General features: G+C 39.5%; 2 protein-coding genes across 2 annotated transcripts in view; both read right to left on the bottom strand.

The window, feature by feature from the left end:
* Nucleotides 1-5580, bottom strand: part of limk1a (LIM domain kinase 1a) — a 35284-nt gene extending 29704 nt beyond the window's left edge. Inside the window, exons 1-2 of the mRNA XM_058080860.2 lie at nt 5293-5580; nt 1087-1186 (exon numbers count right to left, since the gene is read on the bottom strand). Coding sequence (XP_057936843.2) covers nt 1087-1186; nt 5293-5350 — 158 coding nt within the window. The 5' untranslated portion in view covers nt 5351-5580. The remainder of the gene's footprint in view (nt 1-1086; nt 1187-5292) is intronic.
* Nucleotides 5581-6359: 779 nt separating this feature from the next.
* Nucleotides 6360-12586, bottom strand: part of elna (elastin a) — a 50060-nt gene continuing 43833 nt past the window's right edge. The window contains exons 48-56 of the mRNA XM_078793010.1: nt 12116-12166; nt 11582-11623; nt 11424-11504; nt 11236-11295; nt 10810-10878; nt 9735-9779; nt 9335-9370; nt 7762-7833; nt 6360-7551 (exon numbers count right to left, since the gene is read on the bottom strand). Coding sequence (XP_078649136.1) covers nt 7505-7551; nt 7762-7833; nt 9335-9370; nt 9735-9779; nt 10810-10878; nt 11236-11295; nt 11424-11504; nt 11582-11623; nt 12116-12166 — 503 coding nt within the window. The 3' untranslated portion in view covers nt 6360-7504. The remainder of the gene's footprint in view (nt 7552-7761; nt 7834-9334; nt 9371-9734; nt 9780-10809; nt 10879-11235; nt 11296-11423; nt 11505-11581; nt 11624-12115; nt 12167-12586) is intronic.

Raw genomic sequence — 12586 nt, 5'->3', positions numbered from 1 at the left:
ACTCACACCGGGCAACACCAGCCTGTTGATAAAAGGCGGTGATGGAGAATAATGGCTACCAATAGTGAAGCCACACGCCTGCTGAGGCTCACACACAAAAGCAATGCTGCCACGCGTCCATGCAGACACCCTCCTCGGATTACCTTCCATGTTGATGGAAGTCACTTATGATGTAATGAGAGGTGGTTGTCCACAAAGCGAGTCGTTTAGATGAGCGGCTCAGATGAACAAGGTGAAAGGAGAAGGGAAAGTAGTATGGGGAGGAAGAGGAAACTGAATCGGAGCTGGGAAAGCAATACTGTAGATAAAACATGGGATTATATACAAACTCCAGGTTCTCGACGCTTTGATGTTGCACCAGAAAAAAAAAATGTTATTTCTGTATTTTAAACGCCTTCATAAGTGAGCAGGACTTGATATCAACAATAAAAGACGACCATTTGTAATTAAACAGCACATGAATGAACATAGTTCAGTGTGCTATTCATCCATTTTGCTACCCGTAGTGTGTGTCCTCATTGTAGTGGTCACAGGTCTGCTGGAGCCTATCACAGCATGTACTGTACTCACATTCACACCAATGAACAATTGAGCCGTCAAGTAATGGAATGTTGGAGGACGACAAATTACCAGAGTAAAAGGTTCTCCGCTCGGAGAACATGCAAACACAGCTGTTCAAAACCCGACTCCCCCTGACTGGGAGGTTAGATGTACGAACCCCTCGCCATCAGCACGATTGATCTAACACAGTCTTCTGCGTTGTGTTTCTGTGTTCCATACAGATTAAAAAGCATGAATACATGTCTTTCACACAAAGCCACACGTGCACTCACACCGCCCACACGTGCACATGCACTCATATATCGGGATCCACATCATCAACAGACACTCTTCAAGTGTCGAAATGGTTCCAAGTGTGTGTGTGGGTCCCTTGCTGTGCTGACCATTAGTGTAGAACTAAAGTGCTTTGGACAAATGCATTACATAAACGCAGCCAAAACACAACAACAACAACAAAAAAAAAAAACACAGAAGCTTGCAAGTTTGCACAGTACCAATCGCAGTACCAAGTGTATAATCATGTACCTGAAGCAGAAGGTGTGCCAATCAGTGTTGAGAGCTTGAAGGTACTGCTCATCATAGATCATTTGTTTGCAAGCTGTACACACGGGCAAACTTCCTCCAGCTGGAACAAGAGGAAGACATTAAAAGCACAATCATGAACATACTGTTAATGCATACCTCTCTGACAGCGTCCTCGTGATTCCCTTCATTGACAAAAGGGAAGCGGTTAAGTTAGTAAAGAATACAATTAGCCGTGTTGGGAAAGTTTGTTTCAGAGTTGCATTAAAGAAATGCTGATGTAAATCTGGATGGGAAAGAGCCAAGAGACAGCAAAGCAGTATTTACTGAAGCACATTTTAAAGTTCATTGAGCTAAAAGCACATCACACACCCTTTTACATCTGAGGCCTTGTGGAGGCATAAATGCTTTTAAAAGGAAGGTAAGAGATGTTAGTGTACTGCATCACTCAATAAGTAGTTTTGTTGCAAATAGTGTAGTCCATATAGTCTAGAAGAGTTTTAGTACTGAATACATACAGTATGTTACTACATGCTGAGCACCAACATAATAGTATGCTACTGGCCTGAATATAGAAATAAATAAATACTCAAAATGCATTTAAAAGGGTTTAAATCATGCTTTCGACATCAGTGAAATCACAACTGGTAGATGGCAATCTTTGTCATGGCTGCACCTTGTCAAGATCATTGGTGTGTGAATGACAGGAAGAAAAGCTCTGATTCACTTGCGGAAAAGTCATGTGGCACCACCCGTTGGTTTGTGTTTATAAAGCTCGAGACAGCAAATATACCGTGAAACAATCTGTCATCAATATCAAGATCATTGGTGCGTGACTGACAGGAAGAAAAGCTCTGATTCACTCAAGAAGTCATGTGGCACCACCTCTTGATTAAGCTCGAGACGGCAAATATAACGTGAGACAATCAGTCATCAAGATCAAGATCATTGGTGTGTGAATGACAGGAAGTAAAGCTCTCATTCACTCAAAGAGAAGTCATGTGGCATCACCTGTTGGCTTGTTTTTATAACGCTCTAGACGGCAAATATACCGTGAGACAATCAGTCATCAATATCAAGATCATTGGTGCGTGACTGACAGGAAGAAAAGCTCTGATTCACTCGAGAAGTCATGTGGCACCACCTGTTGGTTAAGCTCGAGACGGCAAATAGTGAGACAATCAGTCATCAGGAGCAAAAGCATTGGTGCGTGAATGACAGCAGGAAAAGCTCTGATTCACTCGAGTAGTCATGTGGCACCACCCGATGGTTTGTGTTTATAAAGCTCTAGACGGCAAATATAACGTGAAACAATCAGTCATCAAGATCATTGGTGCGTGAATGACAGGAAGAAAAGCTCTGATTCACTCGTGAAGACATGTGGCACCACCCGATGGTTTGTGTTTATAAAGCTCTAGATGGCAAATATAACGTGAAACAATCAGTCATCAAGATCATTGGTGCGTGAATGACAGGAAGAAAAGCTCTGATTCACTCGAAGAGAAGTCATGTGGCACGACCCGATGGTTTGTGTTTATAAAGCTCTAGACGGCAAATATAACGTGAAACAATCAGTCATCAAGATCATTGGTGCGTGAATGACAGGAAGAAAAGCTCTGATTCACTCGAAGAGAAGTCATGTGGCACGACCCGATGGTTTGTGTTTATAAAGCTCTAGACGGCAAATATAACGTGAAACAATCAGTCATCAAGATCATTGGTGCGTGAATGACAGGAAGAAAAGCTCTGATTCACTCAAAGAGAATTCATGTGGCACCACCCGATGGTTTGTGTTTATAAAGCTCTAGACGGCAAATATAACATGAAACAATCAGTCATCAAGATCATTGGTGCGTGAATGACAGGAAGAAAAGCTCTGATTCACTCGAGAAGGCATGTGGCACCACTCGTTGGCTTGTGTTTATAACGCTCTCGACAACAAATATGCCGTGAGACAAGTCTTTTTCTAGATAGCCTTATACTGTATTTGGGTCAGTACAATAACTACGTACTACTACGTGATACGCAAATTTCAGCCAAGTAAGGTTGCTTCTTTTCCAGAAATGGAATAACATCATAGTAAGATCATAGAAAACCTGTTAACAACCTTCTAAATATGTTTTTCAACATCATCGAGCCCTCTAAACAATAAGTAACACAGCTATAGTTACCTTTAAACTCATATTACCCAACATAGAAATATAATAAGCCATTTAAGACATTAATAAAACTTGTGCTTGTGTGTTTAGGCATAAAAAGTAACATTTCCTTGAATATACATATTTTTTTACAACTAAGAGGCTGTGTTCAACCTCAAAACCCGCATGATTTATTAATTAGTATACATTTGAAAACCGTGATAAAGTGAATCCACAAAATTCAACGTGTCAATAGTACTGCGATATTTTATATTATGGTGGGAAGACATTAGTAAAAGACCTTGTGCAACACTTTTGTACACACAGCTTATGGCTTGCCGTAATAGTTTTATTGATCTGCTCGACAAGGATGGTCATGCTGATGCCCACTAATGTCTCTCCATTGGCATAACTCCATTCATTTATGTTTATCACCTCATCTCTTTATCAGGGAGCACTTCACTTGCTCATTATTGCAGATTCACGTGCCTGCGAAGGCCACTAAAGACACTAATAGCTCAGTAAAATGCAAACAAATACACACCAGTGGCAACATTTCATTCCTCCTGACTCATGAAACATTAGAGTGAGTCATCACATTCAAGTTGGTCCAGCCTGAGTTGTAACCACTGCAGGACAATTACTCACGATGTGGTGTTCTGGACTCACAACATGCAATGGGGTGGGGGGGAGACTTATATTTGCAGATATTTGCAGTAAAATATTCTGGTGAGCGGGTCGTAAAGCAGATTGTTACAATGGTCAGGCTGCTGTATGGGAATGTAGGGGATAACTAGCCGGACAATAAACAATAGATAAATAGTATAGCTAGTAAGGGTGTCGGGATTTTGTGCTCCGAAAAAATCAGTCTTGCGATAATTGATAAATTAATTAATCACAACATAAATTAAAATGAATTTAAATTTTTTTTAAACAGTCAGGAAGAGAGTTCACTCTCAGCACCTTGACGCGTCATAGAACAACTTAAGGCGTTGTGAGCCAGAGTGAGACCTCTTGTCGCTTTGTCTCTGTGGGGAGAGGCGGGGCCACTTTGCACAGCAAAACACAGCCGAGATGTGAGGAAGGATGCAAGTTCATTCATTCATTCATTTTTCTACCGCTTTTCCTCACGAGGGTCGAGGGGGTGCTGGAGCCTATCCCAGCTGTCTTCGGGCGAGAGGCGGGGTACACCCTGGACTGGTCGCCGGCCAATCACAGGGCACATATAGACAAACAACCATTCACACTCACATTTATACCTATGGACATTTTGGAATGTGGGAGGGAAACCGGAGTACCCGGAGATGGCCGAGGGTGGAATTGAACCCTCGTCTCCTAGCTGTGAGGTCTGCGCGCTAACCACTGCACCGGGCCGTGCCGCCCGCAAGTAGAAGTTAGTAAAAATTATGATTGCAAAGCCAAATGCCACAATTTGTGGTACATTAAACATTCCAAAACACGCCTGTATTGTTTTATGACTGGTATAAATAAAAATGCTTGTTAATTCTGTCATATTTTTTGGTGCTTTTCTTAAAATTAACAATGTAATCAATCTTGTGCATCTTCTCATTGAATGAGTTGGGAGTACCTACTGCAAGTAGTCAAGATGTTGGGAAGACAAGCATCCTGTAGTTGCAGTTAAGGCTACAGCAACATACAATTGAAATCAAACATCCATCTGTCATATACTTCATTAAAAAATATAAATATACATAATTTTGTTACTCTTCTGGATCTCAATGGCTTGTGCATGCATACCTAATGAGTGTAAATAACCGTTCAGTCATGACGACCAAGGAAAACAGTGTATGCTTGACAATCTGCTTGAGAACGATGAGTGTGTATGACCTGGAGGTAAACACTTGCACGCAAGCATGGCGAAGGAGACAACATGGCCTCATTTAGACAACCATATGGAGACTCTTTGCAAATAAATGTACAGAAATATGTACAGAAGAAGCTAGCCTTTTTTGTTTTTCTAAAAGTACAATCTCAATTTTGTGTGCAAGTTCCGCCCTAGCGGCGCATGCAGGCGGCACATTCCAAACATCCTCTTTTTTTTTTTTTTTACCTTCCTCCTCTCCCATTCGTTCGTCCTTCCAGGTGCAGCAGAGCAGCATCAACCGCATTCACTCTCCGCTAGAGAGCCAGCTGCCTCTAGTAGAAGGATAACCGGTGGTTGCCTTACCACCTCCGGCTGGCGGTATCTTGACGGCGGGTCGCTCGCTTCTCACTTTGGCGAGCCTTTCCTTCTGCTGCCTGGTTGGTGTATGCGGAGTTTCATTCAAGAGGGCCGCCGACCAATGAGGATGCTCGGTCTGCCTCTGGACAACTTTGATTGGTCAAAACGGGAGGCCTTCTTCCTGGTTTCACGAGGCGGGGGCAGTTGGCTGTTAACATAACTAGGAGTTAAATAGTTACACTTTTTGTGTATTTACTGAACAATTGACACACTGTTAATGGCTCTATTTTAAGATAAGTCAAGGAAATCAGTGTCGCTATTAAGGTGATACCAATTAACACAATATCAATATTAATATTGAGTATTGTGTAATCGTATATTAGTGTACACTAGCCTTTAGCAATTTTTTGGAAGGAAGGAAATGGAAGGAAATGATCACAGTTGTACCATAGTCTATTTCAGCGTTTACAATACGTTTACAATGCATTTTAAAACAGGTTAAGGATAGACTACAGTGTGTTTGTATGGGGCATTATGTACATGACGTTATAAAAACACAACTTCAATTGCAACCATTTTAGCACCTCCTCTCTCAAATGAGAGAAATTATAGATTTTTCTCACATTCGGTACTACAAACAAAGACAAGGGACTCATATTACTTTGACAACGTAGTTGAAATGTCAAAAAGTACAACTACCTACCTTCAAGCCTTTGAAAACCAACTGACGAACTATCTCCAATGTAAGACTGTATATTATAAAGCTTTTACCGCCCCCTTGTGGCTTGTTATCGCCATGTACTATGCATGCTGGAAAGGGCAAGGATACATGTAAATCCTGGTCACGCCCTCTTGTGGCCTGGCTTAACAAATGTTTGAAATGTGTCATATTATACAAGTAGACCTTAATTAAAGAAGCAAAAAGATATCTTTGTTTTTGAAATGAAACAGGAAGACATGTTTGAACACATTTTATTTAGTTAAAGCAAATACAAAGGCAGGATATATCAAGTTGTGTGTGTGTGTGTGTGTGTCATGAAAACAAATTAAAAAGTGCAAAACCACACTGTTTCCTCCTTACAGAAATAGTTTTAAATAAGATGAAGCGTATCCCATGGCACATGCTTGACCCAGTGAGGCTCAAAGACAGTTCTCACACAGCTCAGAGTGGATGAACCGATGATATGCCAGCAACCTTCATATTAGTACAAAATACAGTACACAATTACAGAAAGAAAAAGGGTCACTTGGCAACAGCACCCATGATGAACCTTTGGTCAGTTAAGCTTTTTCTTCTTTTTGTAATTCCCTAAAGCAGCTCAAGTAAATGAACAAATGAGGCGTCGGTGCCCTCATTAAAAAAATGATTCTATGACAGTGAATAAATGAAAGGATACTTCATAAGATATGAGTCAAAGCATGGTGAATAAACCTGTAATGACGTCACATACATGTAAATAAGTCCTGAAGTGGGAAAGTGACACATGACTGAGCCTGAAAATCAAACAATCTAAGGGACAAAAATATTAATGGCAACATTAATTTATCTCATTAAAAAGCATGGAAGTGCTGAGAATGGCTTCAGCAAACAGAATCAGCAAAAAGTCAATGAGAACAGATGGGCTGGCCGGAGTCCCATTTCCCACTGCTTTATACCCAATGGGGCTAAAAATAGCAGCGTGGAAGAAGGAGTGCTAGAGACTATACTCAAATTGGCCGCAAAAACAAAACAAAAAAAGGCATTTTCACGGGTCAAAGAGGGGGTGTGCTTTCAGTTGGCTTGTTTTAAGATGGAACACAGAGAGGTTCGATGCACAACAGCATCACTATGTGTGCACGCCGCATGAAGAACACACAGGAAAGACAACACAAAGAAAAAAGGGAAATAAGCCAATTACTTTTACACACTTATGAGTAAAGGCACAGTCGGTAATAAATGTAAAAAAAAAATTACTTAATTCTTGGTCGGTGGGTTTGCATAAGAGCAGAAGTCAAGTAAGTAAAAAAACAAAAAAAAAAACACTGAATGTTTGTGTATAAAATGTACATTCTAGTTCATGCAGTAGCACCATGGTTTGTTCAGGTCACACCAGGATGTCATCTACTTCCTCCTGCCGCAGTATTTCCCCTGGCATGCTCCCGCCCCCCCTGGAGCAAACAACCGACATGGACACAGCATGTTAGTACTTTATTTTTTCCCCCACTATAGCTCAAAATGCATTGAGGGTCAATGCATCTAACTGGTGCCCCTGCAAATATATTTTGCTTGTTTTTCAACTAATCAATTTGCACTTTACTTTACTTTTTCTAGTCAGCAACCACTTTGTGGAATGTACATGGTAGCACAGCATCTATTACCTCTGTAGGCTCCTCCTCCTGCCCCACCAAGGAAGCCTTGCAATGGATTTCCGTTGTATTTGGCTGCTTTGGCTGCAAAAGCAACAAATCATAAGAACAAGTAATCCCAATTAGTACATACAGCTCAGTATTACTTATTTGACTGCTTGTGGCAGTATAGTACACATATAATACAACGTACCCGGTCATTAGCATAATGCAAATGTGCAATATTTCCATCACTGCCTCTGTTACTACCTCAATCATATTTATTTATTTAACAACCCATTACAATACACTCATATGTGACTTTTACTCATCTGTATACACCAGTCATTATTTGCACTATGACCCATTTATCATTGCACTAAAATTAATATATCTGCTCCTGCATATGCTCCTGTGCAATACTATGTGTATATTTTGGATATCTTGCATATATTTTGTATATATCTTGTTAAATTGTCTTTTTTACTCTACTTTTATATACTTTTTTTTTTAAACTTGACTACTGCACTGAAAGGAGACGGTCGCCAATCTCGTTGTACATCTTGTATAATGACAATAAAGGCCATTCCATTCCATTCCATTCCATTCCAGTACACAGTGTGATATTAATAACAACAACTTTTAAGACTGCAAGTCAAGCTGCACAGTTTGGTAAGTTTGGGGGCAACCTTGTAAAATATCAATTGAGAAAAGCAAGAAAGCAGACGTGCTCTACTCTAAATAATCCCACTAGTTAATCTCCAATGTTCAGGAAAATAGAGATTACCATGCATTCACACTGACTGATTGTGTCGTGCCATCTGCACTGTCTTTGGCATTATGGTGGGTTATTTTGCAGCTGTACTCAATAAAAAAAAAAGCACAGACTGTCTGAAAGCTGATTTGCCTAAGACTCGGTTACACAGTGCACTCGAACGCTTCATCGCATGAACAGCCATATTGACAGCACAGGGAGGATAGTGCCCGATTGATGCCAAGAAGACAGACAAACTTTTTGACTCGCATTGGTTTAACAAAATTGACGAGGGGCCAGACTATATATTTTACACGTAACTGTCCACCTGGAATTATTGTATAATTATTGTATGTATATTATTGTATAATTAAATTAAATTAAATTAAATTAAATTAAATTAAATTAAATTAAATTAAATTAAATTAAATTAAATTAAATTAAATTAAATTAAAATATGTGCTTGTGTCCCTTTTTTCAGGAGCACTTTGTAAACAACAGACCGCATCAAATAACAATATTGATATAACAGCCACTTAAACTATCAAAACGTTGGCTCAAGCCATGATGCCAGGTTGTATGTTAAGTTTAAATGACATACTATAGAAAGAATAGGCGGGCTGAACGTGGCCCTCGGGCCGTAGTTTGCCCACCCCGTGATAGACGGATTTCCTGGCCAGATATCTGTTTAGTGTCTAAAAGAACCACCGTTCATTATTCACAGTGACTGAGTAACCAATGTTGACCAGTCAGAGGAAAAACACAGAAAATGCAACATTAATCTGACACATTGCTAACTGAAAGTGGACAATAAACAAACATTAAACATTAAACAAATGTAAAATGAGGTACCTTGTTGAGGAGTCAGTGGGGCTGGGACATATCCACCTGGGTGCCATCAGGGAGACAAAAAGGACATTGTCATTAGTCCATGACTTAAATGTTACCTGTTGGAGTTTTGCATCTTAATTTATTCCATCAAAGAAGTTCTGAACACAGTGGCGTTTGTTTTACTTTGAAGTTTCACATACAATTCATGAAATACATTCACCTCAAGTCCTGTAGTTGTCAGTAATGCATTCCCTCTTGTATTGGCTCTCAGTATGAATTGTTTGAACATGTTGTTTTAACAATCTACAATAATACATAGTGTAATAGGGCGTGTCCACAAATGACAGACAGCTTATTGATCAGTGTCAGCTGATGGGACAACATGGAGAACATTGCACAAAACCTGGGTAGTGGTCCTCACCTGGCTGAGGCTGATATCCTCCACCACCTCCAAGATTCCCATAGCCTGCAAAACAAAGTCAAAAGGCTTCAAATTCAGTGCCTTAAATCTATATCATGACATCTCATGCATAAAAGTGGAAAAATTAACTAAAATATAATATAAGAAGACATATTCAATATGCAGTATTCCATACTTTTCTTTAGTGCTTTTACAAGGGGCCTGTAAGAAGAATTGCATTGTGGGAAGTTGAGTGTTATAGTCTCCTACATTATGATTGGCTGTCTTCCTGTTGTGGTCATGGCTAGCTAGCTAGCTAACTACTGTTTGCTGTATTGGTGGCCAGCCGTTGCTCTCCGCCAGTACAGTAAACAATAGCCAACTGTGCGACTACGAACGTTACATGGCCGCAAGCCCTTCCTGTGATAGAACCCATAACCCCGACGAAACACTCTGCACCCAAACGGCATAAGAAGACAGGTGGACCCCCGTACAGAGTACAACGGAGAACGACGCAGGGGGATTTTTACACGACGGTAGATGCAACACACTTCAATAAGGACACAAAAACACCACAGCCGAACGGCGAGGAGCCACGATCAGTAAATCAGTAATTTCTTGCGTCCATCCAAGTATGTTGTTCATTAAAACTCAAATGAAATTTGAACTTTGAGAGTGTTTAAACTCTAAACTCTCTAAATTCACTTATTGCAGGCTATCTGGGGGAATTTATCCCCTGCAATAAATGAGGCAACAACATTGTGTAATTATTATGTTTGTTGTGTTGTTATCTTAACTGAATTGACTTAACATGAGTCAAGATTTGGCTAATTTAGGGCAGGGCTTGGACTAATCTTCAAACAGTCACACTTTGATGATGTGCCCGATCTAACAGATATCCTTGTCCGCTGGGAAAAGTGTTGATGTCATTTTTAGTTTTGTCCAAACTAACACACACTGTAATGGTTCAGGAATCTTTGGAAGAGGCGGATATTTGAAAAAATATTAAGTTACATCAATGCAAAACTATTTAACTACAAAGTGCATTTTTAAGACATTTTCTCGGTATATAATATCAGTATAAGAGCTGCAGTACCTGGTTTTGGTGCTTTAGCTCCTCCCCCGGCACCACCCAGTCCAACCGCAGAGGGGTATGGCAAACCGCCTGTCAAAAAACAAAACAAAACATCATTACTATCCTGTTTAGGATATGGAAATATGTAAAAGGTTCATCTAAAAACCTGACATGCATAGGAAATACCAAAGTGATGGCTTCCTGACCAACTGTCACTTTACTTAGTGGGTAGAACATTTTTTTCCTCTCCTCTTTCATACACCCCCTGTCCATACCCTCGTTGATAAGGACTGCTGAATCATAATATTTGTGACTCCCTTACTTACTAAAGAGATGATACATTTCTCATTAGAAGGTCAATGTGTTTTGTGTACAAACAAGAATACACTTTAGGCATTAAATAAATCTCCCCAACTTCTGCTACAGTACATAAATGTGACATCTAACCTTGATAACCTTGACCCCCTGACAGTGGGATTCCTGCACCGCCCCCTGCTCCACCGACAGCTTTGAAACACCAAATAAAACAAATTAGTCGAAAATCTCCAGTTCATGCAGCAACATTTTGTTTTCTTGTTTCATTAAAAAAAACAAATGAGCAATAGCTTTCATGTTTATCTCGTATGCGTACACACCAGGAGGTTTCAAGGGCTTCGCACCAGGGAGCACCGCTGCTCCTGTTCCAGTTCCGATACCAGTTCCAGCTCCATAAGGAACTAACAGGAAGAGGAACACACGCATAATCATTAATCAAAGGGTACATTTTGAAGTGAAAATACAAAAGGTAACTTGCCTCCATAAGGATAACCATCCGGACCAATACCTGTCCCAGCACCTGTGGAGCAGAAGAATACAAGTGTAAAGAAGCGTGTATATCAGTGCTACTATTGGGGGGGGGGGCATTAGCATCCCACAGCCCACAGCACGGCCTATTGTACAAATAAAATTAAACCAATAAAAAAAACAGCAAAAATACAGGTAGAATAAGAAGAAAAGAAGCTGAAAAAATAAAAATAAAAATAAAAATAAAAATAAAAATAAAAATAAAAATAAAAATAAAAATAAAAATAAAAATAAAAATAAAAATAAAAATAAAAATAAAAATAAAAATAAAAATAAAAATAAAAATAAAAATAAAAATTAAAATTAAAATACATTTTATTTGTATAGCGCTTTTCAAAATACTCAAAGACACTTTACAGAAAATACCGCTGCACAGTAAAAATAAACATCACTCTGATGAGTTAAACGCATGCACCCATATTTTGTGTATGTATGATACTGTACTGAAACATGAGATTATTTTCTAAATATTGTTCTTCTGTACCTTGTGGAATTGGTTTTGGCCCTTTCCCCGAAGCACCAACACCAACGCCTGCTGGAAGCCATCAAGTAAACATTAGTCAGCAGACAGAGCAGTTTTTTATTTTTTTAAATATGTTGCCATCATGAGGCCACGAGCATGTATTGCAGAGCGCTGACTGTTCAGTTAGTTTATCAACATCAATCAGCATCAATATTGTTAAATGCCAAATGCCATTTCAGTGCAAACATTTATCCATCCCAAATAATACTGATCATGCATCTAATCTCTAATGGAGAATATTTGCGTAGTATCTGGCAATTGTTGTGCTATAAAGTACTGCAAAGTGTAAACCAGTTGAAGGTCACTGCTTTATATTTTTGAGGTAACTGTAATCTCTCACATGAAAGAAATATGTTTTATATATTCCAAATGTGTTTTGGAATGAAAGGTGTACATGTACAATGTACATATACACTACTACATACTACGCAG

Source organism: Doryrhamphus excisus, linkage group LG8 (genome assembly GCF_037039965.1).
Source record: "Doryrhamphus excisus strain RoL-2023G ecotype Guam linkage group LG8, RoL_Dexc_Guam_v1.1, whole genome shotgun sequence".
NCBI classification, from domain to species: domain Eukaryota; kingdom Metazoa; phylum Chordata; class Actinopteri; order Syngnathiformes; family Syngnathidae; genus Doryrhamphus; species Doryrhamphus excisus.
The sequence above is the reverse complement of the archived record's forward strand: the minus strand, read 5'-3'. Positions and strand labels throughout refer to the sequence as shown.